Source organism: Lucilia cuprina, chromosome 4 (genome assembly GCF_022045245.1).
Source record: "Lucilia cuprina isolate Lc7/37 chromosome 4, ASM2204524v1, whole genome shotgun sequence".
Lineage (NCBI taxonomy): Eukaryota > Metazoa > Arthropoda > Insecta > Diptera > Calliphoridae > Lucilia > Lucilia cuprina.
In genome coordinates, this window is record NC_060952.1 from 43,854,582 (window position 1) to 43,882,336 (window position 27,755).

The 27,755-nt window shown below is 27.7% G+C and overlaps 3 protein-coding genes across 3 annotated transcripts in view; all 3 read right to left on the reverse strand.

Annotated features, from left to right (window-relative positions):
- Positions 1-296, reverse strand: part of LOC111674615 — a 1,114-nt gene extending 818 nt beyond the window's left edge. Inside the window, exons 1-2 of the mRNA XM_046950636.1 lie at positions 282-296; positions 95-215 (exon numbers count right to left, since the gene is read on the reverse strand). Of these exons, the coding sequence (XP_046806592.1) occupies positions 95-215; positions 282-296 (136 nt within the window). The remainder of the gene's footprint in view (positions 1-94; positions 216-281) is intronic.
- An 11,036-nt stretch (positions 297-11,332) lies between these two features.
- On the reverse strand, positions 11,333-12,334 carry LOC124419699 (keratin, type II cytoskeletal 2 epidermal-like). Its single transcript, XM_046950102.1, has one exon. The coding sequence runs from the start codon at positions 12,270-12,272 to the stop codon at positions 11,469-11,471; it is 804 nt and encodes a 267-aa protein (XP_046806058.1). The 5' UTR covers positions 12,273-12,334; the 3' UTR covers positions 11,333-11,468.
- A 7,709-nt stretch (positions 12,335-20,043) lies between these two features.
- LOC111674642 (putative mediator of RNA polymerase II transcription subunit 17) lies at positions 20,044-21,050 on the reverse strand. Its single transcript, XM_023435302.2, has one exon. It carries the CDS (start codon positions 20,986-20,988, stop codon positions 20,185-20,187), a length of 804 nt encoding a protein of 267 aa, XP_023291070.2. The 5' UTR covers positions 20,989-21,050; the 3' UTR covers positions 20,044-20,184.
- Between the last annotated feature and the right edge of the window lie 6,705 nt (positions 21,051-27,755).

Below are 27,755 nucleotides of genomic sequence, written 5' to 3' on the forward strand. Positions count from 1 at the left end.
GACAACACCTCCTCTTTGTGCATACCAAATTTCATTAAAATCGGATTAACCGTTTAGAAGTTACCGAATTATTTCCCTCTTTTTTTTTTCCTATACCACTGTGCACCACCTACTCCAGAACCAGGATTAAAAGATAAACCTGAATTAGAATGGCCCACAGGTTTATAGTTGTAACCCAACTTATCGGCGCAAGCAACGGCCACCAAACATAAAACCTAAAAAGTAAAAACGATTTAATAAAGTATACTCCATGTATGAAATATTAAATAGTAAAGCCTTACAATAAAAGCACGCATTTTTTTATATTTTCTTTCCTTGTTTCTAAAATTGGCTTCTCTATATGATAAAGATATCAAAATGAATGTGCTGTTCTAAAAAATAATTAACAATTTATACCTAATTCTGATCAAAACAATAGGTAAAACAAAGAAGTTAAAAACTGAAAGTAAAAGTTTGCTACTTTTTATTGTTTTAGTCAAATTCAAATCTCAAGTTCGTTAGAGCAATAACTTAGAATGACCCACATTTATGCTTCTCGATATTTGTATTTTTAAATATTTAAAATAACTTCCTCGAAAATAACGGCGACAATGGTGACGTTTTATATTTGAATTAATTAATTAGTTATTTTTATGGATTGTTGTTATTTTTTTCTATTAGCTTGAAAAAATTAAACTAAAATAAACCTATTACTACTAATTATTGTTTCGAAGAAAATTTTATTGCATACAGTGTGTGCTAAAAGTAAATAAGGTAACTTTAAAACAGGTAAAAGCTCAACATTCGCCTTTGCTGTATCTGAATATTTAAGTTAATTTTATAACAAAACGCCAAACGAAACAAAACACACAAAATACGCAAAGCAATAAAACCATACACTTTTTCAATAAAGGTGGTATTAGACGACATGTATTTAACATATGTACTGTCACTTTTTTATCCATATTCCAAAATTCCAAATATATGTCAAAATTGTTAATTTACATACGCTTCATAATTTTTGCTATCACACCTGCCTGTGTTTTTCCATATGACATAACCTATAAATATAATCAATGTTGTCTTTTTAATGTGTAAAAATTGTTAAAATTATAAATTAGTTTATTAAAAAATAAAAAAAAATACTTACTTTTTCATGTTCTTTATTCATTTTCTTTAATTTATTTTTTTCGGAAATTGTTATTTCAAAACAAAAGATAAGAGCACGCTCTTATCGAAAAAATACATCCACATGTATTTTATATATGCAATGTTTTATATGTTTCAGATGTTTTTTTACAGAACATCATGATTCTCATGATTTTCACGAATTTTTATTTATATCTCTTATTTATGAATAATATTAGAGGATTTTGATCCCGAAGATGTCTGGGGTCTTCAGAACACTGAATTCAATAGACACACAGACGGTGAAGGCTTAATCGACTGCGCTATCTATAAGGAACCAAAATATGTACATATATGTACTTTATAGGACCGGAAAATTATATTATAGGAACAGAACAAACACAGAAAAAACTGAAAATAAGTTTTAATTATCAAAATAATTGTATCAAGCAAGTTTTGCACCTATAACCAAAATGATGATATCAATTACCAAATTTGTAAAAAAATAAAAATATGAATACTAGACCTTTAACAATGCGTTCAGCATTTACAAAAATTATCACCTTATTGTCATTATTTAAAATATAATGTGCTTTATAAATTGTAAAGAAAGTTGAATATTATATTCCTAAAATTTTATTGACTATTTAAGAATTATAAATATTGCCAGCATAAAAATTCAAAATAAAATAATAAAAATAAATCTAAAATAGAAAAGAAGGCCAGAATTTTTTTCAATCAATTAAAAAATTAATTGAATTAATTAAAAATTTAATCAAAATTTTATACTTAAGTTTCAAACAGTTTCAAAAAACATGTTAATTGAAAATAAACTAACGATATTTTTTTATGAACGGAATGACAAATTTATATATACTATTCTCATGAAAGTAAGAAGTAACATAATAATTCACGTCAGAAAGTAAAAAATGTCTTTGTGTTTAAAATGGCTAGAACGATAGTTATATAATTATGTATTCTATTCTATAACCAATATCTGGTCGTAAAATATCTGCAAAAATGTATTTTTATTTTAAATAATTCTCAAACCATGCAACAAGGGAATGTTATGCCCTTGTTTTTCTATTTTTAAAGAATACAACATCAGTTATAGTGGTTCAATAAACCATTCATGAAATTTGCACTAAGGGTAGTACTTTTGGATTGTAGGTCGAAAATAAACTGTAAAAGTTTTTTTAACCAAAAATAAAAATTATTTTAAGTAATAATTTGAAAAAAGTTTAAAAAGAAAATTGGGAAAATGGAGAAATAGCCATCTGAACTCCTTTGAACAATTTTTCGCAATTAAACCCTTATTTTCCTGTGGTATCAAAAGCAAAATTAAACCTTTTAATTTACATAGATACAAAATATTTGTGAGAGCGGTAATACTGCCGCTAATAATGTCTTGTGAAACGTACTAAATGCATATTTTGAATTTTAACAAAGTTTATGATATTATTAAGTAGACAAATAATTTATTTATTTATAATGAATATAAATATTTATAAGCCGGATATGGGTGTTTCCTTGCAAATGTTTAATACAAAGAGTGTTGGTTCAACTAATAAAATTAAAATGTGAACGCAGAAAATACTCATGTAATATGAAACGTTATAGCTTATTTTATCAACGAAATATGTGATTTTCGAAACTGCTCTTCAAATAAAAGCTATGACCAATTGTGGACTGACTTATATATGCAGGATTTTGTTTGATACTAATATTTTTGAGGGAGTTATTTACGCTAAATTCATTTAATGGAATATGTATCTTTGTGTGAGTGCTATGGGAAATTTTGGATCGATTATTATAATTGTGATTGTAATAATTGATCATTGACGAAAAAAAGTTTTTGAGAATATTACTTAAGAATTAGGAAAAAAATTTCAAGCTAGTCTTAAATTTTTATACCCTTTACGGTTATTTATAAGTTTGTCATTCTCTTTGTAATTTCTACAATAAAATTTTCCGACAATATAAAGTATATATTTATGTCTATTCTGGATCCTTATAGATAGCGGAGTCGATTATGCCATGTCCGTCTGTCTGTCTCATATCTCTACCGAAGATATGAAAATCTGACACAACCTCGAAGAATTAGTATTTTTTACATGCAGATGAATAAAACCAACCACAACGTTCAGATTATGCTTGTTTGTGTGTTAATAAGAAACAACAAACAACAACAAATCAAAATGCTTTAAGATTCGTTTATTACAAAATTTCTAAGCGTTAAGTTTGCTATTATGGTAATTATTGTAAACATTTTCGTAAAAAATGTGTTCTATAAATCGTTGATAAATTGTTATGAATATGACAATTAGTCTGGCAAATTGACTTGTTTATAATTTTGATGAAAATAAAACCATCATAAGTATTCTTATGAAATGTTGTAGAAAATATTACACCGTACAACAAATTGGGAAAAATTGTTGCACACATGAGCAAGATCCTATACGTTGGAAACTACATACTTGATATAGTTAAACTACATTTTTGGTTTTTTATTTTCTGATCGTTTCTTCCTTTAAAAGGACTTTAAAGTTTAAAAGGAAGAGTAAGTATAATTATATTTAGCTTAAATTTGGTTTGGTCTAGTAGGTCAATATAGGTATCGATTGAAAGAGGAGAATAACAGTATTTTTACAAATAAAATAGTTTTAAAATGTTAGAATAAAAAAATGTCCTTTTAAATTTTAATCCTTTAATATCCTTATTTTCTATAGTCAGTTTTTTTTAGAAAAAAAATATATGTTATATTTACAAATATGGAGTTGCAGACTCCCAAATTTCATGTCTTTATCTTTATTAGTTCTTTGTAAAAAAATTAAAAGTTAAGATGTATTCAAATTAAAAAATTTTTGTTGAGAATATTTTGTTTAATTTAATTAATTATTTATACCAATTACCTACCCCCATTATCCCAATGTCTGTTAATTTTTTATCCTAACGTTAAATTGACAGTTTTCAGACAAAATATCTACCAATTAAACATAACCGGTGGTTGAGATAATATGTCTTAAAATATATAAAATTTTATTTCGTATGATTATGACGATTTAGTGATTAAAACATGCATGTTCTGAAATCTAAAATCCACTTCAGGATAATATGATAAGCGCAATATTAATATAAATGTAAAATATAATATAATTAATATAAACATTAATATCACGATGAAAAGCTACATAAAAAAACGTTTATATATGTAGACACAAATCTCTCCTCTTAATTTTATAATATACGTATTAAAGGCCTGCTTATGATAGCGCACACGATATTTGTTTAACAAATTGTCGCATTATTGTTGTCTTGTGCAGTCCTTTAATCTCTATTTGACTCTAGCCGACATTCAGAAAATTAGTTTTTCTTCAATATGTCGCAATTGAAATAAAATTCAACATAAATATTTTATTTGCTAAAATAAATCACATTTGAAAGAAATTTACAACTGGTGTAGGGTATGATATGCTTTCGTAACTTGTTAAAATATTTATGTATATCATGGTTTACTAATTGCACATGATATACCTTCGCACTGTTGTATTTTTAATAAAAACTATATAATAAACTCTTTGATAACATTATTGGGATGTCAAAGATATTTTTAAAAGATATATAGAATTTAGAATAACTATAGAGTTCGGAATAATTGTGTTAAATTAAAAAGGAAAATATAATTTCCAAGAAAGGAGTTTTAACATGAAAGGATAAAAAATGAAATATATCCTTAGTCGATTGTTATATTTTCATATTCTTCAAAGTTTCCACTTTTTTAACTTTTTATCATAGAGATAAAGAAACTCGGTTCCACAATAACAAATTTCTAATTTTTCTACATAATATTTTAACAAAAAAAAGGACTGAGTATGCAGTTATACCATATAAATTATGTGCTTTCGTATGTATATGGTTTGGTTCGTGTGTGAAAAATGGTGTTGGACGGTGTTATAAATTAAATTTAAAATATAGTTATATTTTGATTATGACTTGATTTGTTGCGACAGTAAAGCGTATTTGTGTTTGTTGTTTTAAATTTATTTCTTTGTCCCAGATATGAGAAAGTATTTATGTTTTTCAGCAATACAAACAGAGCACTTAAGCAACATTTACAATGCTAGCAACAATTTGTTTTTTTCAATCCCTTTTTTTGTTTATAAATATTCATACATATATTTTCTTTAATTTTTAGTACCAAATGTAACTCAAGTGCTGTGAAAAATAACGGAGGGTATTAGGGGGATCATTCGCCATAGTTTTTGTTGATTTTATCAGATTATCAAATTTTATTTTCAATTATCTATCATCCTTGAAAGTTTAAAAGATTAATTTTACATATAATGGTAGCCAGACGTGATTAATTGTTTTTAAATAGCATGTGAAATATTTCACTGTGTGATTTTTTTGTGCTAACTTTTTTAGTTTTTGTGATTGAAAAAATATATTGGTTGGTTATAGAAGCACAAAAAAATATAAATTAAACCCCCTGGGGCATATCTGGGGAATCCTCATTCTAATAATTTACCGGCTAATAAAAAACATCAAAATTTACTAGTTACAAGTCATAAGTTACCACTGGTTAACTTACGCTTTTATATGCGCTTATATAACTAGTGAAAGGTTTCAATTGGCACTTTTCGTACGGTGATTAAGTATTATATGTACGCAAACTTTTACTACCATTACTTAGAGAAGTAGGGAGAAGCAGATATCAGTACTGTAATAACGTTAATATTTATTTTGTATAATTATGTATAAGTTAACTAACTATATTAATAATTTAAGTGTTAATTTGATTTCTATATTTAAAAATTGAATTTCATTAGCAAGTCACGAATGTTAGAATAAATTAATAACATCAACTTAGTTAACTATATATACAGTTTACCCTAAAACCTTTTCGGATTATCCCATAGTTTCTGGTTTAACGACATTAATTTTTTTTATTCATTTGAATCAAATTAAAAACAAAACTTTATGTAAATCACTGAATATTTTATGAAAATCAATAATCTTTAATGTAGTGGGTGCTTTAAAAGATTACCTGTTTTTTGCTTCTAAATACTTAAATACCCTACATCGTTCTCTTACATGGGTTTACAATCAGAAGATCTAAAGCTGGTTATAAGTAGGCTAAGGTCAAGTTAAGATTATTATAAATATCTAATTAGAATCACATTTACATATTCATGTAAAATGTTGATACATTATCATGTAGTAGAAGTTTAATGACAATTTCTGACTATTCTGTAATATGTAACAATCAATATTAATTAAAATTCTATTTACATAAAGTACGTAATTAGTTCCCATACCATACCTGGTTGGTTTTATTACAAATATTTTTAATAAAATATTGGAATTATTCAACAGTTTGTTTTCATAACATTTAATATTAAAACACATATGTGTATTAAGGATGTAAAAGTAATTCATTTTAACACATCTTAATAGAGGAATCATTATAGTCGACCAATACCAATTCCTCGTTAATTTGTATTTTTATTGTTTTAAATCTGAATATTGACAGTTGTAAAGTTCCGTTTTTCCACATTTTTTGTTTTAAATTTTATGTGTTTTTTTGGCCCAATTTTATTTATGGCTTTCTGTTTGTTTAACCTTTAACTTCAAATCTTTTAACATTTTAATTATGTTTGTTATAAAAATATCTTAGCTTATCATCTCAAAACGTGATAACCATCTGAGAGATTTTTGCATAAATTTTATAATCTTAAATTTTTCTGTTATTTTTTTATTGCTTTTAAAAATGCTGTTGGAATTTTTGGAATGCTATTGTTTAGTTTCATTAATAAATTTAAATAGTTTTTTTTTGCAATAAAAATTTTTCAGAGTTACTTTTTTAAAGAACGTTTTCTTATTGTAATTTTTATACAAAAATTAAAAAAAAATATTTTTTTGTTTAATAGTTTTGATTAAATATTGACTATAATAAATAGATCGTTCTAACAAATTTTAAACAATGATTTCCAAGATCAATAACCCTACGACATTTGAAATATGAACTTTTTCAAATTCATTTTGAAAAAACATTTTGAATAAAGAATAATCACATTTATAAGGAAATAGTTCTGAAGAAGATTTTTTTAAATAGTTTAAAGATGATGTAATATATGGACCATATACTATTTAAATTTTGAAAATATCACGAAAAATTAAGGCACTAACTACACTGAAAAAAATCCATGCCTAATATATACGAAAAATGTCGTACATTGTACGAATCGTTCGTTGTTTCAAAATTCTTTCGTAATATATACGAAATTGTACGAAATATTTTAGTATAATGCAAAATATTCTTGAAAAAATTAATTTACATAAATTGGAAAAAGGGAATTTTGAATAAATATGGTAAAATTTAAGAAATATTAATTTATTCAAACATTTTTGTTCATTTTAAAATAAATTTTCTAATTTTAGTTCAAAATTATTCTCCACACGAATTTTCATTTTTTTTTTATGAAAATAATTCGTGAATAATATTATACTTTTTCTTAAATTTTATAAAAATGTTGTAGTTTTATTTAATCATAATATAAATAATATCATTATGTTTAATTTCGCTAAAATTTTAGAAAAAATATTACGAAAGGTTTTCGTACTTTCGTAAAAATAGAAAAGGGTTTTATTAAATAATATTTCGTATTATACACAAAACTTTTTGTAAATATTACGAAAATAGAAGTTACGATATTTTTTTTTCGTAAAGTTGAGCATGGATTATTTTCAGTGTATACATATCTATAATGAGCAAAAAAAATTATTACAAAGACCAAAGAAAACACGTTTTATATACATATGTATTATTTGGTGTGCTGAACTCGAAAATGATATTAACAAGTAGGAAAGTATAGTCGGGCATGGCCGACCATATAATACCCTACACCATGAGTATATTTTTAAAATTTTTACTTTTATAAAATTTTTATTTTTTGTAAAGAAACTTTTATGGTGAATATTACCATAAATCCAAAATATTTAAGAAATTTATTGATAAAAAACTAAAATTTCTAAATAAGGCTTTATATAGGTCAAATATGGGCCGATCCTCGGTAAATTTGGGAAAAGGATATATTTCTAAATAACAGTTAGTTTTGTTGAGTTTCATTGCGATACAAATGGTTACAAGTCAATTTTAGACGTTTAAGTCATTTTTTGAAGGGGGGTTTGTATGGGGGCTAGGGTCAAATATAGGCCGATCCTTACGAAAATCTGCAGTATCATTTATACTTATATAAAACTTATTTGTGCCAATTTTTAGAGAGATAGCAGAATATTTGACGTAATTATAGCATCAAATCGGGAGGTACTGTTGTATGGGGGCTAGGTGAAATAATGGACCGATTTCAACCATTTTCAATAGGCTTCGTCCTTGTGCCAAAAAAACATGCTTCGTCCAAATTTCATCAAATTATCCTGAAAATTGCGGCCTGTACCTTGCGCACAAGGTTTACATGGACAGCCAGCCAGCCAGCCGGACAGACGGACGGACGGACATGTCTTAATCGACTCAAAAAATGATTCTGAATCGATCCGTATACTTTAAGGTGGGTATTGGACCAATATTTTTGTATGTTACAAACATCAGCACAAACGTATAATACCCTCCCCACTATAGTGGTGTAGGGTATAAAAAGACCCATCAATTTTCACATTTTAACATTTTGGTCCAAGTAACTGTATTACGTATCTGTCTCTAGACTTAAACTTTAGGTTATAACAAGTAAGAGTATTATATTCGGCTATTTTATGTATCCACAATTAAATCACAACCTGTACAATAACATTACTTATACAATTTGACAAAGAGATTTAGGTTCCTATAAAATATGTTCATGTCGAATTTCACAGCTATAGATGCTTTATTCAGACAGTTATGATCGTTAATGTAATTTTCTGAAGAAAACTTTATGGCGGGTAGGTTCAATTATGGACCGATCCTTATAAAATTTGACGAAGATAGTCAGGTTCCTATAAGATATGTTCATGTCGAACTTCACAGTAAAGGGACTTTCATATTTATTTCAGGCCCAAATTGTTTAATTTCTTGTTTCTTTCTAAATGATTTGCTTAATTTTAAAATAATTTCATGTTTCTACATTCAATATTATAAAAACTTCAATAAGTACCTTTTCAGACTATACATTCTTCATTTCTTGATTTTCTGTTTCATTTAAAGGAAAACTAAAAAAGTACTAGTGAAGAACGAAAAAGTACCAAACAGTTTCATAATTATTATGATTCGTTCCAATATCATAGAAAACTGAAAAAGTACCAGTTGTAGAACGAAAAAAGTCAATATTAAAGTCAACATTAAAAGTTGATAATATGTATGAAATTGTACATGAAGGTATTTTTTAAAATTTTTACTTTTTTTCTACGATATTTATGAAAAAATTTCAAAAGAAGTCCATTATCTACTAATATGTTTCTATATTTAAAAGATAGTAATCCTATATAAGCGAATTTTGTATAATAAAAAAAATTAAATGTGAATAAACAAAACCTCAAACAACAAAACATCAGCAAACATAGTAAATCAAATGTTCTTCATAACACCCGACCAACTTCGCGAATATTTAATCGATTTTAATCTGAAAATCTTAAAGAAATAAAAGAAAATTCCAAAAGAAATTTCAAACATTTTTAACAAAAAGATTTTATTTGAAAAAAAATTATAAGAATTTATACATATTCTTAAATATTATTAAATTTTGTCAATGAAAGCAGTTCATAATATTTATGCTGAAACTTTTTTCTGTGTAACCCTTAACGTCCGAATATCCAAAAAATTGTATTCATATTTTTATTTTTTCATTAAGTTATGAAGTAGTTACAATTATTTGTTGAATGTTAATCTTTTTAAAAAATACATACGCCTGTACATTTATATTTTTAATGCAAGACGATAAGATTACACTGTCTTTATATCTTTTCTAGTTTAGGAGATATAAGAAACCGAATTTACCCGTTTTTACCCCCTAAACATTCGAATTTTGTTGTTATTCCGATTAGTGATTTATTTTTTATATATAATTTAAAAAACATAGAACAAGTAGAAACGAATTTGATGTTGAATATTGTGTTTAAAGTTTTTCTAGAGTTAAACTGAAATATTTGGTATCAAATATAACTTAAGATTAAGCGCTCACATTTAGGAAAATAAAAAAATTCAAAAAATGCCTAAAAGAATGAACAGATAATGCTGTTCTAATAATTTATAATTACTTGTACCCATTTTAGTACAGAATTTATTCAAATAATTGTTATACATATACTTTACAATATATGAAATTTACACCAAACCTTTTTTGGACAACTCCTTATGAGCTCTCTTGTAGAAAATCTGTTTTTCATCAACAATAAATAAAAATATTCCAGAATTAAGGTAAACAAATAATTAATTGCTTTTTTATAAAAAATGTAGAGTATCATATGGTCGATCGTGTTCGACTATACATTCACACTTGTTTTTATACCGTACACCACTATAGTGGGAGAATATTATGCGTTTGTGCTGATGTTTGTAACACCCAAAAATATTGGTCCTATTGCTACATACTCTTTTTTTAGTTCAAGGACGATACCTATTGAAAATGGTTGAAATCGGTCCATTATTTTACATAGTCCTCATACAACCGTACCCCCGATTCGGGCCTTTAGGTTCATAATTACGATAAATGTTCTATTATGTCAAAAAAAAAAAAAATCAGCAAAACTTAGTTCTATAGAACGATAAATGATACTACTGATTTTTATACAAACTCCCCTTTAGAAAACGACTTGATTGTCAAAATTCACTTATATTTACTAATAAAATAATTAAAATTTACATAAATAACTTTGAAGCAGTTGTAAAATCCTCTACCGAAATTTATGATAGGCCTATATTTACGCCTACTCCCCTATGGGCCCTCTTGTAGAAAATCTTTTTTTTTTTTTGTCAACAATAAGTAAAATTATTCCACAGTACGGCTAAAAAAACTAATTGAATGCTTTATGTTTTAAAAAATAATCCACATTTTTAACATACTGACTGATGTAGGGTATCATATGGTAGACAATGTCCGACTATACTTACATACTTGTTTAATATATGTTATTGTCTGAAGCGTTATTTCTATAAAAAGCATTATTAATTGACCTTATCATGCAAAATATTCCCCAATTGAAAAAATTAAACAAAATTAATATTTTTTTATAATTTTTCAAAATAAAATTTGGTTTATTCGTGTGTAATTAATCATTATTCAACAAAACAAAAACTTAACAAGTACATAAATCAGTCAGTCCTAAAGTAAAATTAACTATCTATAGTAAGATAATATTCAGTTTAATATTTACAAACGACGGAAGACAGAAGAGGGCAAGTAAGCGTTACCGGGAGCATGAACAGCAGGAGCGCGGACTGGGGCTTGAGAGGCGAAGTTAAGAACGGGAGCAACACCACCATTGTGAGATTGAGAAGGTCCGCCCAAAGCATCGTATTGACCTTGGATGGTTTTTTGAGCGTTGGCAGCATCTTCAGGGGTACGGTATTTGACAAAGTGTACTTCGGGTTTGTTGTTGGTGTTCTTGTTGATGGCATTGAGCTTGTTGGCCAAATCTCCAATATCGGCTTGTTTGTTGAGGACATAGATGGCAGTTTTTTGTTCAGCGGCTTGTTTGGCCAAAGCGAGGGCAGCATTTTCGAGACCCTTGTTTTCGGGTCCTTTAATAAAAACAACACGGAGACCTTGTTTCACACTACCGGCAATTTTTTGGGCAGCATTGGCATCATCGAATTCACCTTCAGGAGCAGAGAAAGTGTAGTATTCCTTTTCTAATTCAGCCGGAGCACTGTAAGAGGGAGTTTCATAAGAACCACCATTGTGGCCACCTCCGAGACCGCCTAAACCACCACCGAGGTTACCACCACCAAGACCACCGCCAAGGCTGCCACCACCAAGTCCACCAAAACCTCCACCGAGGTTACCACCACCAAGACCGCCTAAACCACCAAGTCCTCCAAAGCCACCGCCGACGCTGCCAGATCCAGGTGTGAAAGACAATCCACTGTCGGAATGACCTACAGGTTGATAGTTGTAACCCAATTTGTCGGCGCAGGCCACAGCTACTAAACATAAAACGACGAAAGCACGCATTTCGGTAACGATTTTAAGTTCTGTTTTGTTAATATCACTTGAAGTTTCGAAATAAGAATGATAGTATCTGTAGCTTACGGCACTATCTTATATATGTCAAATAAGAATAGATTTTTAATCTTTACTCTATTCCTCTTTTTTCTGTATAAGTATAAATTCCATAACAATAATACGCCGACGATAACAATGTTGTTGTTTATGTCTATCAAATTGTTGCTTTTGCTAATACAAAGTATGTTTTTAGTCTTTCAGTTGATTAGTTAAATGGTAGATCAGCTTTGCGGGTGATGCTTTGCGCTGTTCAGTGAAAATAATATTTTAAATTTAATAATTAAAATAAAGTAAATTCAAATATTTACAGGATTTTCAATAATAAATTATGAACTAAAACATAGTGACATATATCTTTTTTTCAATATCCTTAAGGAAAACTTGTGCTTCATATTTTTATATAGATAATTAAATATACTTTTTTGTTCTGTAATCTGAAGTTAACTGGTATTTAGTTAAAAGCTTAAAAAACAGCTTTGCCAATTTCTTAAAAAATCGATTAAAATATATTTTAACTTTTCGTATGATGCTGTTTATAAGTTTAGTGAAAATATTTCGAGTATTTTACTTTCGATGTGTTATACATGCACACAGAAAACAGATCGATCGGAAAACGTTTACAATTACGAAAATTCAATACTTAAAAATGAATATTGATTGTAGATATTAAAATACTGTAAATTCCACAAATAATTTATAATTAGGACAGAAAAACATAATTCTAACTGAAATAAGGATAAAGTAACTATTAATTTGTTATTTCAATATCTACAACCAATTTAAAGTTTAAATTATTCAATACAATGGGAAATTTCTGTTTTTATAATTAACAAATTGTTCAAATCAGTATTTTTTAGCCAAAACTTGGATTTAAGTTTCTCTAGTCAGAACTTTTTAAAACCGTATGGAAATATTGATTATATTTAACACAAAAAAGCTTTATTCGGTAATTTTAACCGAAAATTTAAAATTTCGATTATTGTAATAACTTAAAAGTTTAAATCGGTATTTCCAACCGAATACATAAAACAAATTGTAAATTGTTCTTGACATTTAAATATTAATAGTTCTAAAATATAAAAAAAATAAAATGTAAAAATCAAGAAAAATTCAAGATCCGCCCCAATGTCAATGTAATTTGAAATATATGTACATCCATTTTTATTAATTTTGAAACATTTTATGCAAATTATAATACAATGCACTTTTGTGATAATAAATAAAAAATTATGAAAATAAATTAAAAACTGTATTTGGTCCCTGTAATAAAAGTATAGGTCAAAGAATAAATAAGAAATGAAACTGTTGTCAAAAGTACCTAAGTCTACTGTCATCCGGTACCTAACTCTAAGAATGTATTAGTAGAATTCTCAAGTCAGCATAGTTGCAAAAAATAGTATTGAAAAATATTGAAAAAAAATTATTACATTTCAATTTACTTATACTTTGAAAGGTTTCTTAAGATATTTTGCACATATTTTCCCCCTTATTCATAAACAACATTTTATTTTATAAAAGGTTTATAAAACAAAATTTTCATACGAAATTTGATTTATAAATCATTTATAAAATAAAAATTTGTTTATGAATAAGGAGGTTTATCTATAAACATTTTATAAACACGTCTATTTGTTTTTTAATCTATAATATTGAAAAATAAATTATTTATTTGAAATATCTTTTTCGTTTACCATACGAAAATTTACAACATTGTTTTTTTAGTTTTAATTTCAAACAATAAAAATTCAATGTCAAAAAACAAAAAATATTTTTTTTTTTCGTTTGTAAAAAATATATTATTTTCGGGCTATTAAATGTGTTTAAATTGTGCAAAAAAATTATAAAATATAATGTTAAGTGATAAAAAATATTTCAAAGTGCTATTTTCCTCAAATTTTCGCATAAAAGTTTAGAAGTTTTGGGAGAGAGAATACAATTTTTACATATGTGTTGGATTTACACAGCACTCGTCTGTGAGAAGAGCGTAATGTTATTGTTGTAAAAAAATGACAGCGTTTCACTTCTTGTTTATTCTTTGGTATAGGTCTTTATGACCGAATTAATTTTATAAATATGTAGTTGCGTGTACCATTTTTATACTAGAAGTACATTTAATACTATCGAAAATTCGGTAATAACAACCAATGTTTGTTTTAAAAATATGTGTGAGCAAACAAAATATTCGGCAATTGTAATCAATTTACTCGATAGTTCGTAGGACCGACCAAATTCGATTGGAAACAAATTCGGCTGTGGCAACGAATCTGTTTTCTCTGTGTGAAATAAAAACATCAATTTGTTTTAAAACAAACAAAAGTAAATATGATACTGCAGCGCTAATTTACAGGCATTATAAGGAATAATTGTAATTTGAATGTATCTAATATTCCCGAAAACATGTACTAAAAATATATGTCACTCCGACATACATACATCAGACATATGTATCTGAATTTTATAAATCTATATGAAAGACTTATTTGTATTTTAATTACCCTATTTGGGGGTATTATGCGTTTCTGCTGATGGTTGATGTTTTTGATATTGGTCATATACATACGTTAAAGTATACTAATCGGATCAGAACTACTTTCTGAGTCGACTTAGCTATATTGACAAACTACAGATATCAAAATTCAATATAATTTAATTAAGTTTGGCACATACCTTGACCCGACCGACATATATTGATAATTTTTGATGAAATTTGGAAAAAGTGTTTTTGTCCTGAATTCTAAAAAATAAAATACATAATAACTTACTATAACAGTAAACTCATAAATACGCTTTACAACGAGTAAGAAGAAATTCTTAGAAACCGATGCTCGTATACGTGTAAGAGTTAAATTATGAATTCTTGCTCTAACAGTTTCCCAGAAATTTTTGAATATAATTCATGTTAAAGTTCGTCCAAAATGTTGAAATGGATGTTCATTGTACAAAATTTTAAGATAATAGATACAATAGTTACTTAGTTAAACGATTTTTTAAATTAATATGTAAGGTACCACGACCAACATCCCTTTTGAAAGTCCTCCAATTTTTCTCACAATGAATGTTAAAGGTCTTTGTGCAAAATTTAAAATTCTATTGCCAATAGTTTGCTTGATAAACGAATTTTAATATTTAATTAATATGGAAAGTACCACGCCCTCTTTTGCTAGTCAGCCCATTTTTGTCATCAACACCCAAATTGTTACTAAAGTTTTTTTTTTTTTTTTTTAAAAATGAGAACTCTAGCTTTCATATTTTTGCAGATATACTAATTTAAGATTTTCTTCATATATGAAGTGCCACGTCCGCTATAGAAAGGCTGCCCATGCAAACGACTTTTAAAACTTAATTTTCATATGGTCGTTATTCTTTGCCTATTTGAAATTTTGATGTTCAAAGTACCCTTTTTAAAAAATATGTTTACAAGTTATGTGCAAGATAAAAAAAATTTTTAACTTCTTATTTGTAGAAATATCGTTCCGTATTTGATGACCTAAAGTACACAGAAAAAAAGTAATTTCAATTACGAAATTGCTCATATTAATTAATTAAGATTTGATTTTGCTCGAATCATCAAAATCATACTGTTGACTAACTGAAAATTAAAAACTTTAAAAAAGTAGTAAAAATTTCAATTAAAACAGTATTATTGTAATTAATTCTAATTAGATTCGGTAGCATATTTCAAACAAGGTTTGAATGAATTTGATTAATCGTAAGAAATAATAATCTAAAATGAAACAGCAAAAGAAACTTTAGATAAATAGTTCACTGCCTTATTATATTTCATTAAAAAATAATCATATTTATTAGAAATATAATTCAACTAAAATTTAATACTGATTAATGTTTTTATTTATTGAACAAAATTGTAGAATATTTTTTCTGTGTTACATTAAGTTACGAAAAAAATAATTTATATTAATTTTTTATACTAATCCAAAAATTCTTAACACATTTTTTTAGATCAATACAATTAACCAAAAAATCAACTACCAACAATAATTGATTCAATATATTTAGATACTATAGAGAAATTCGAGGCACAGGATCAGTATATATTAAAAAACTAAAAAAAAACATTCATATGTTTTTTTTAGGAATTTTCCATTTTTTTAGAATTTTTATAAAATGTCTGTTTATTAACGATTGTTACAAATTATCACAAATTGCTTTTGTATTTTAATACAAATTTTAAATATTTTTGTAAAAATTAGAATCTATTTTTTTGTATTTTTGATTCAAAATATAATTATTATTTTAAACTCAATTTCAAAAACATTCATAACCAAAAATTTCAATTGCGCGGTTCTGGAACTAGTTCTTTATAGTTATAGAGAAGCTTCTTTAGAACAAGATCTTTTTCTAGCGAGTTATGTTGAGATTTAGATCAATTTTGCGAAACAGTTAATTTATATTTATAATTACTTTTTGATAAATGCGTGATATTTTTCACTGGTTTTAAGTATTAGCTTTAAAACTCTGAACTAGTGCTATTCTAATGAAAATATTAAATAAACTATTTCAATTGGAAGTCTTTTACAATCAAAATATTCGACAGAAATGTTTTGGCAATTAATGGCGACATTGCTAGTTCCAATCTACATTTCCAGAATCTAAACTGGTTCAGTTTACTTCCGATCTAAAAGATTAAACAAATCTTATTGATAGCATTTTTAATTCCGTATGAAAATCACCTCAAATAAGTGGATTTTGTAAGATCGCATACTTAGCTAAAAACGTTATGTATGCAGTTAAAAAAAAATTCAAAAAATAGGGCAATTTAAAAAAATCTAAGAAAGCGATGTCAAATCCACTTTATGGGATAGAAAAGTAAGAATACAAAAAATGTATATATAAAATTTTATTTTGTATTAAAAGCGCCCCATAACACCGTGGGAAGGGTCAAATATGGACCGATTTTAATAAGACACGGTAGACAGATTTGTGTCATAAAAAATTTTACATATGTTGAATTTTATATAAGAGCTAGGATCAATTATAGACCGATCCTGAGAGAGAATAAGATAAAAAGACTTATTTATGTCAAATTTCTTTGCTAAACTAGCATTTAAAAAAAAAAAGATATGACTGTTAAGGCTGTATTTTGGGTGGCCATTTATATGGCGGCTTTGCGAACACATGGACCGATTTTGCCCATTTTCAAAAACAAACAAAAATATTTCCATTCGAACTCTATCGTGCTTTCAACATACGAAAGGACTGACATTGCTGGATCGTCTTAGAATATTATAAGGATCCTGGGTTTATGATCAACGGAATGACGAAACCAATCTTTTTGATGGTGGGTATAAGAAATCTATGTGTTCAGGATACTGTAACCAATAAAGTGTAATAAGTTAAGAATTCCAAATTTATATAAAAAGTTGGTATTAATATTAATATCAAATGAACCTCTGCTTCAAAATAATATGATTTATTTCAATTTTTCAAGATTAACAAACAAATGGAAATCTTTAAGAAAATTTGTCATAAAAAGTAGTTAAAAGTTTTTGAGATTTTTTTTAAGTTTAATTTCTTTTTCGTTTTTTTTTCTCTAAGTGAGTCAAGTGAATGATATAGATATAATGTACAGATTCCCAGCTTCCATTTGATACCAATATTAGCATCATACAGTACATATAAATATTTTAAATATTCGTTTAAGATTTTAAGTGATAAGACATATGAGCTGATTATTGAAATCGGAGTACGCAGAATTGCTATAAGTGGAATCTATTTTCATATGCATATCAACTTCTCCATGTGTGAAAACTTTTCTTCGAAGTTGTTACAGGATGTAATAAATGTAAAAAACAATATTTTGTTAGCATTTTTTCTTTATTTTAAGCACTTTCTACAATTTTTTTTTCAAAAAAATCTAGCACTTTTTCCCAATTAGGTTTTGGCTACACTGTATACAAACACCCTACATCACTAGAGTGAAGAGGGTATTACGCGTTGGTCATACACCTACTTTAAAGTATTCCGTTCGTCTGTCTATCTATGCACGTTATATGTCGTAAGATAAAATGAGATAAGATAAAATGAGATAAGATAGCACTAAGGTACTCTTTTTTGACCTCATTTCCCTACTAGCGATTGAAAATCCTGTACTCAGTAAAATTTGTGAAAAATAAAATATTTCTTTTTTTAAATGGGTCTTAAAATTTCCACAATTTTCCGCTGTTTACGGGAAAAATAATTTAAAAATTTTTGGAGCATATTTTTTGACCACGAAATGAAGAGAAAAAAATATTTTTTTCGTGTTCAGTACATTAGTTCGCATCAATTGTATGTAATAAACAAACAATTGATTCTGTACGGAATGTGCGGCCAACGTCGCTCTTTGCTTAAGCAAATAAAAGTTGGCGAAACTTGACAAAACTCTCTTAAGTTCATTATAGTTTGTCACATAAATGTATATGTATGTATTCGCGCAGATGTTTAAACTGACTTTAGGTAGTGTATGCATATTATAGTTAGGCCTTAAGAACGAAACATATGAGACTTAAAACACAAAAGTAATAATTTTCTCGTTTTTTGTCTTTTTTCCTATTTTTTGTCTTCTTCTGGTCAAACTTTCAAATTGAAACATACATATTTCAGACACTTTAAAAGCTTAATCGAAAATGTTTTTGCTTAAGCATAGACAATAATCAGTATTTACGCTCAACAGAGAGTCCCTTTTTCATCCATTTCAAAATATTAACTACTATTTGTCATCATTGTTTTTTGAAAAATTTTCATTTCAAAGATGTATTTTTTACCTCTTTCCGCCTATAATGCAAAAGATCCGTTTTATCCATCATTTATTTATTAAAGCAGTTTGAATTGTCTGAAAATGTATAATAAATATACATTTTCCAACAATTCCTTTCAGACAAGTCCTTTTACGCAGCAAATAGAAATTTCCGATTTTTTTGCCGCATACATATATCTGAGACTAAAAAATTTATAGTCTAATTTATATATTATTAGCCCAGAAAAAGAATTAGATAGCTAAATGAAAATCGAAACAAAGCTTCTACTTAGCATAATTAGTAAGTGGTTCAAAGTCACCGAAAATATAGTGTGTACAAAGCAACACATTAGAGGTCAAAGGTAACAAGAATCTGTTTTAGAGAATATCACGTTTATTATAGATAGATAGACATTGCATTATGGGTCTTAGACATTGTAGGTTAAAGATTACAAAAATCAGTTTTTAGCGAATATCACGCTTGTTATAGATAGACAGACATTGCACTATGTGTCATAAAGCGAGTTTGACATAAAATGTGTTACAGTGTATAAGCATATATTAACTCCTAATTTGACAAATTCGTTAATAGTGAAATCTATGTTAAGATTGGATAAAATTAGTGCAATGGAAAAAATGCACTATAGCACGAAAACAACTAATGATACTGAAAATTATTCTTCAACGAAAATGTAGGAAGTTTAATTTTTTATAGAAATTATAATAACATTAAAATGCGTACGAGACATATTAAGCAATATATTAGCCAAAAACTGATTTTTGTAAACTTTGACTTCCAATATCTCGCTTGGGGCAAGAAATATCCGGTGACTTTTAACCTCTTACAAATTAATTTATTTTTTTATTTAGCTATCTGAAATTTTTCATATTCTTCATTTTTACATATTTTTTAAAATGAAATTATTATTAAATATTTTGTGGTCGTAAACTCTAATAGCTTAAAAGTAAAAACAAAATTGATAATTTTAATAATTTTTCAAAATAAAAATTGATTTATTCGTGTGTAATTAATCATTATTCAACAAAACAAAAACTTAACAAATATATCAGTCAGGCCTAAAGTAAAATTAACTATCTATAGTGAGATAATAGTCAGTTTAATATTTACAAACGACGGAAGACAGAAGAGGGCAAGTAAGCGTTACCGGGAGCATGGACAGCAGGAGCGCGGACTGGGGCTTGAGAGGCGAAGTTAAGAACGGGAGCAACACCACCATTGTGAGATTGAGAAGGTCCGCCCAAAGCATCGTATTGACCTTGAATGGCTTTTTGAGCGTTGGCAGCATCTTCAGGGGTACGGTATTTGACAAAGTGTACTTCGGGTTTGTTGTTGCTGTTCTTGTTGATGGAGTTGAGCTTGTTGGCCAAATCTCCAATATCGGCTTGTTTGTTGAGGACATAGATGGCAGTTTTTTGTTCAGCGGCTTGTTTGGCCAAAGCGAGGGCAGCATTTTCGAGACCCTTGTTTTCGGGTCTTTTAATAAAAACAACACGAAGACCTTGTTTCACACTACCGGCAATTTTTTGGGCAGCATTGGCATCATCGAATTCACCTTCAGGAGCAGAGAAAGTGTAGTATTCCTTTTCTAATTCAGCGGGAGCACTGTAAGAGGGAGTTTCATAAGAACCACCATTGTGGCCACCTCCGAGACCGCCTAAACCACCACCGAGGTTACCACCACCAAGACCACCGCCAAGGTTGCCACCACCAAGTCCACCAAAACCTCCACCGAGGCTACCACCACCAAGACCGCCTAAACCACCAAGTCCTCCAAAGCCACCGCCGACGCTGCCAGATCCAGGTGTGAAAGACAATCCACTGTCGGAATGACCTACAGGTTGATAGTTGTAACCCAATTTGTCGGCGCAGGCCACAGCTACTAAACATAAAACGACGAAAGCACGCATTTCGGTAACGATTTTAAGTTCTGTTTTGTTAATATCACTTGAAGTTTCGAAATAAGAATGATAGTATCTGTAGCTTACGGCACTATCTTATATATGTCAAATAAGAATAGATTTTTAACCTCTGCTATCTTCCTCTTCTTTATCTGTAGAAGGTAAAAAGTACCATACATTGGCGAACAGATTGTTGATGTTTATTTTTAATCGAATAGTTGTTTTTTTCTAATAAGCTCACAGTCAGTCGGTCAGTTAATTAGTTGGTTTTTCGGTCGGCCGGTATTATTGCGGTGGTGGTGCTGATTCAATTATTTCAACAAGTTTTTGTTTATGTTGACGTTTGTATTAAATGGTTAAAATATTAAATATTTTCATTTAAAATTAAGAAAAACATGGCACGCGATCATTGTCAAGCAAAAAATGGTCATGAAATTATTGAATTAAATTTTGATGAACTTGTGAAGTTGTTAAAATGGTATTATGCTAATTAGTTTTCAGATACCATGTCCAATTGTTCAATACTGCTTCCTAATGAACTATATACAGGTTGAGATAAACTGCCTTTAAATAAATACATATGTGTGTATGTTTGTTTATATGAATTATAATAAGGTGGTATCTCCATCACACCTAAAGACATCTAACCGTAATTGGAAGACAATTTTTTTATGTGGCTGTGAAGGTGGGCTATAAATTGTTCGTATGTCGGTAGCCAAGTTCTTTTGTTTGAACATTTTGTTATGTAAATTTTTTGAATTTTTTATTATATTTAAAATAAAAAGTTCATATTTTTATCTCTTTTTTCTTTGTAAAAAATTCGGTTTTGTTATTTTTTTATTATTATATATGCATTTGAAATAAATATAAATATATGTGAACAAAATTAAATTTTTTTAGATTTTAGATCTTTTTTTATAAATTTGTATATTATTTATTTAATTAAAAAAATTCGCAAAATAGCAAGGTTCTCATAAGTGTCATAATAATTTAGATGAGTAATACCATTTTTAGCGAATAAAAAAATGTATTTACAGACGAAATAAGCATTTCAGTGTGTATTAAACCAATAAAATATCTTAGACGAAGTGACAGAAGTACGCTAATAATAACAGTGCTTATTTAAGAATGATATGGAGAATTGTAAAATTGAAAATTAAATTTCTCATACAACGGTCAATTGTACTGCAACTGTATACTTATAACGTGTTTTTTTCAAATAATGTTGCCCTAAAAACCCGAAAATATACAACATGTTTCATCCTCATTTTAATCAAAGGATACTTTTATGAAAAAAAAAAAAAAAAAAACAAGTAGGAGTGTTATACATATCATCAAACCGTGTGCCATAAATGTAATACTTCTTCTACGTCTACTTCTAATTTTATCGAATATCATTACTATACTCGAATTTTTAGAACAATTATGCTATTAAAGTTGTTTTTCGCAGGGTCACTTGTGTGGGGACTATGCAAAAACGCGGACCGCTATAGCCGATTTCAACATCAAATAAACTTTACCTATAGAAAATATTTGTGGAAAATTTTGATACTTGTATGTCTTTTGTAAATGCAATAAACTTGCATAACCATTAATGTGTTTTAATGTTGAAAATATTGTTAATGCATTAACACATTTAATGCATTTATCTCAGGTCTGGTTTTTATACTCTCCGTCACATATCTAGATGGTGTAGAAATTTGTCATTCCGTGTGTAACGCCATAACTAAATCGACTCAGAAAATGATTGTGAGCCGATGGGTATACTTTAAGGGTATAGGACCAATATTATTGTGCTTTACAAACATTAGCACAAACCCAATATAACCTCCCCACTAAAGTGATGTAAAATAATCAAAATGATGATCCCATTAATGTGGTGTAGAGTATATTTAAACCGCATTGAAATTAAAAATAATCATTTATATTCAGCCGTAATTTCAACAAATAGAAATTTTGAAGTGCTTAGATATTTGTGGTGTAAAACAAATTTGGTAATTTTAACTCATTTTGAAAAAAGAAAACTTTAAATGGAAAGGGAACTTCTTGAACTATGGTGCTTAAAATTTTATTATTATATTATTATATGTTTAGAGAAAGACCCGATCATTTCGAGCATACATGGCCACACTGCAGTATAATTTTACTGCATTACACATTTCAGTAATCGGTAAATTTTTACTGGTAACTGAAAAAATTTCCATATTTAGTATATCTTAACTGGTTACTGAAAAAGTTTTCAGTATTCAGTAAATTTTTACTGTTTACTGAAAAAGAATTTTAGAAAATTTTTTTTTCAGTAAACAGTAAGAAATACTGGTAATGCAAATCTAACTGATTACTGAATTTTTTCAGTTAAGTTCTTGTCTTCTGAAAACATTTACAATCCCAAAAAGTAAAATTAATCTCGCTATAGCTACTTGTGATGATAAATATGTTTAATATTCAAAAATATGTTGAAAATAGAATTTTCAGTAAGTTATTAGATTGTACGGAATACTATTAAAACATTTTCAGTAATCAGTAAAATACTCCATTTTTTTGCAGTAATCAGTAAAATTCACTGAATACTGAAAATCTTTTCAGAAACCAGTAAAAACTTACTGAATACTAGGGTATTAAAACGATCGGTTAATCGATTAATTTTTGATAATTATCGTTCAAATAAATGAAAAATGTCAAATTTCAAATAAAGAATAAACCGAATAATTTCTGTCAATAAACCGATTATGATTCCATAATAAAGAAAATTTATTTGATGATTTTTATAACAACACTTCTGATTCTTGAAAAGAAATCATGGAAATAATTATATAGCCTTTACTTCTACAACCAGTTTTTAGGAACACGTATGAATTTTTGAACTCGTTGAAAATCATAGAAACTGTAATAATTTCTTTATATAGAAGATCATTTCAAATAAAAAGGTCTAATTTTTAAATTTTGAGAAAACTCAATAAAAAACAAGTAGGAAAGTATAGTCGGGCATGGCCGACCATATGATACCCTACACCATGAGTATATTTTTACAATTTTTACTTTTATAAAATTTTTATTTTTTGTAAAGAAACTTTTATGTTGAATATTACCATAATTCCAAAATATTTAAGCCATTTATTGATAAAAAACTAAAATTTCTAAATGAGGCTTTATATAGGTCAAATATGGGCCGATCCTCGGTAAATTTGGGAAAAGGATATATTTCTAAATAACAGTTAGTTTTGTTGAGTTTCATTGCGATACAAATGGTTACAAGTCAATTTTAGACGTTTAAGTAATTTTTTGAAGGGGGGTTTGTATGGGGGCTAGGGTCAAATATAGGCCGATCCTTACGAAAATCTGCAGTATCATTTATACTTATATAAAACTTATTTGTGCCAATTTTTAGATAGATAGCCGAATATTTGACGTAATTATAGCATAAAAAGTTCAAATCGGTAGGTACGGTTGTATGGGGGCTAGGTGAAATAATGGACCGATTTTAACCATTTTCAATAGGCTTCGTCCTTGTGCCAAAAAACATGCTTGGTCCAAATTTCAACAAATTATCTTGAAAATTGCGGCCTGTACCTTGCGCACAAAGTTTACATGGACAGCCAGCCAGCCGGACAGACGGACGGACATGTCTTAATCGACTCAAAAAATTATTCTGAATCGATCGGTATACTTTAAGGTGGGTATTGGACCAATATTGTTGTATGTTACAAACATCAGCACAAACGTATAATACCCTCCCCACTATAGTGGTGTAGGGTATAATTAATGTAGTATTGAAGAGAAAGAAGTAAAAGTAATATTTTTGTTTATAAACCGTGCAATAGTTAATTTCAAACATAAAGAAATCTATGTGTACAGGAAATTGTGGACCATTACTGTTTACTCAGTTTTTCATAATCAGCTCTTTTGCTCCTATAAGAGGACTTTAAAATTTAAAAGACATACGATTTCAAAAAGTGGAATTCCAAATTTATATTATATAGTTGGTATTAATATTAATTTCAAATGAAGCTGAGTTCCTCTGCTTCGAAATAATATAATTTATTTCAAGTCATCAAGATTAAAAAAAATTGGAAATCTTAAAGAAAATTTGCACAAAAAAGTAGTTAAAATTATATTTATTTTCCGTTTTTTCTCTAAGTGATATAGATATAATATACAGATTCACAGCTTCCATTTGATACCAATATCAGAATCATACATTACATATAAATATGATAAAAATCGTTTGAAATTGTAAGTCCTTTGTAATTTAAAATCCTTTTTAAAAGAAATAAGAGCTGTTTATAAAAATCAGAGTACGCAGAATTGCTATAAGTGGAATATATTTTCACATGCTTATCAACTTTTTCATGTGTGAAAGCTTTTTTTCAAAATTGTTAAAGGGTGTAATATAAAGAAAATTATTGTAAAAAGCAATAGTAACATCTGGCTTCCTCTTATTCGAATAACCGAATAATTTTTTATTATCCGGATATTAACCGGCTAACGTAAAACTTCAAACCCAAATAATTAAATAAAATAAACATTTTTCTTTTCTTTGGATATGTTTTATTTGTAAAATTTACCAATTTACTTGTTATGAAACTTGATCATAACAAGCGTAATTAGCAAATAGTTATCCTAAGTGTTTTTTTAGTATTTTCTCACCACTACAATAACAGTTTCTCTTTCTGCGCTTGGCTGGTTTAAACTCTTGCTCTTCTTTTTGTATTTGTTTTATTTCCATATCTATTTTAAATAAAGCGTGCACTCTTTCATTTTTCTCTTTATAATATTTCGTTTGCTCACCAATAACGTCTTTCTTTCATCTTTAAAACTTTGAGGTTCAATATCAAGCATTATGGCTTGATAATGCTTTTTGTATTGGTCGCTTTAAAATATTTACGGATTCACTTGGATGAAATTATAGGTCGGCGTCTATATTTTAATCTAGTAACAATTCTACTCTTGCTTCTAAACTATCTGTACATTCAGTAGATTATATTATCTGTTATAAAAATTACTGTAATATTTACCCACATCTACACGTATACGCATATATCTTTATCACCACCACCGCGATATTTTAATCCGCAAGTTGAAGCTTCTATTAATGACAAAAAAATTTCTTCATCCGAGGACAAATTGTTTACTAATGCTAATCCTCCGTTTGTCTTGTAAATCTCTCTTTGGTTATTTCCTAATTTTTTCCGAAGATTTTTTAAGATCATCATATTTAGATCTTACATTTGAGGCATCACGGGGTGATCTACAACTAGCTGCATCCATTTTTTTGTCAATACCGCTTTATATTGGTATTAGAGGTAAATCAATGTTGTTTTTCCCTTATCTATCTGAAGGGGAATTTGTATGGAGGATAATTTTAAATGATGATCCTTTCTACATTTACCAACTGAAAATAAATAAAAATGGCTAATTCAAACCATTATTTGAAGTGCTTATTGCAGTAACTCGGTAAGCCACCCACCATCACAATTTGATTTTATGAGCTATTTGATTTGGTAGAAACCATATCTATTGTCCCTAAAAGGATTTTTAGCGTTATATGGTAATTTGGCGATATAAGGGTCATGCTTCTTTTTCTATTTAAACTATCTGTAAGAAATTTTATTTCATTAACTCGATATGCCACATATTTTTTTCACTTTATAAGAAAGTCCTATATAATAATGAATATAAAAGCGGAATTGATAATATTTTATGTTGTTGTGATAAAACAATATAAGACAAGTATTATAACACTATCAAAAAATTATATTTGTCAAAATCTCAAGAGATATCATTTTTTGAAATTAAAGTGTCTTACCATGTTACTGCACAAAAATAATTTCATTTATAATTTCATTTAATTTGTTTATAAATTAAATTTCATATTGAGAAAAAAATCGTTTATAAAGTTCAAACTATATGCATAATATAAAATCATACTAAATTACTAAATACATTTACAGAAACCTTTTTCAAGCAATGGAAATTTCTAAAATCCATGCAAGAAATCTGACCCAATATTGATTGAAATTAGTTCAGATGTTTGAAATGACAATCAAGAAGCAAAATATAAACTGTGCAAATTTATCACAAATTTATATCTGAATGTTAAGTGCAATGTCATTATATTTACAATATTTTTTGCCTATACAAAATCAAACTACAGGACCTGTTTTTGCTGTAGAATAATTAAGCTGTATTTAGCCAAATTTATTCTCATATATAAAGTAACTAAAAATATATCGAAATATAAATTTCATATTGAAAATAAAATTTATATATTTTTTTGAAGCAAGAACATGATAAGCCACTTTGAAAATGTACTAGAACTTGGTTTTTGAAAATAAATTTTTTTAAACTTTAATGTCGATTTACTCAAAATTTTATTTTTGTGGCATACCGAGTTACTGCAATAAGCCCTTCATTTCATAAAATATTGAAATATAATTTTAAACAAAAATCTTAAAACTTTTCAAACATCAAATACATTCTCAGGACTTAAGTTTTTGACAACAGACTTAGCCAAATAAGCAGAATCATTTGAAATGATGTAAATATGTATTTGAAAACTTATTTAAATTTCATACAAAGCCTTTGAGAACAAATTTGAATGCTTTTGATTTCAAATGGAAAATTTGAAACAATGTTTATTGGGAGGTTTTGCCATACTCAGATTCGCTTCTATGTATAACAAGTAAGAATCTATAGACGGACCTGGCCAACATTATTATACCCTATACCAGTAAATAGTAAGTAAAAAATGTGAATTATTATTAATAATAATGCAT

Coding starts and splice junctions, on each gene's coding strand:
- LOC124419699 (XM_046950102.1), bottom strand. CDS start 12,272: ATGCGTGCTTTCGTCGTTTTATGTTTAGTAGCTGTGGCCTGCGCCGAC.
- LOC111674642 (XM_023435302.2), bottom strand. CDS start 20,988: ATGCGTGCTTTCGTCGTTTTATGTTTAGTAGCTGTGGCCTGCGCCGAC.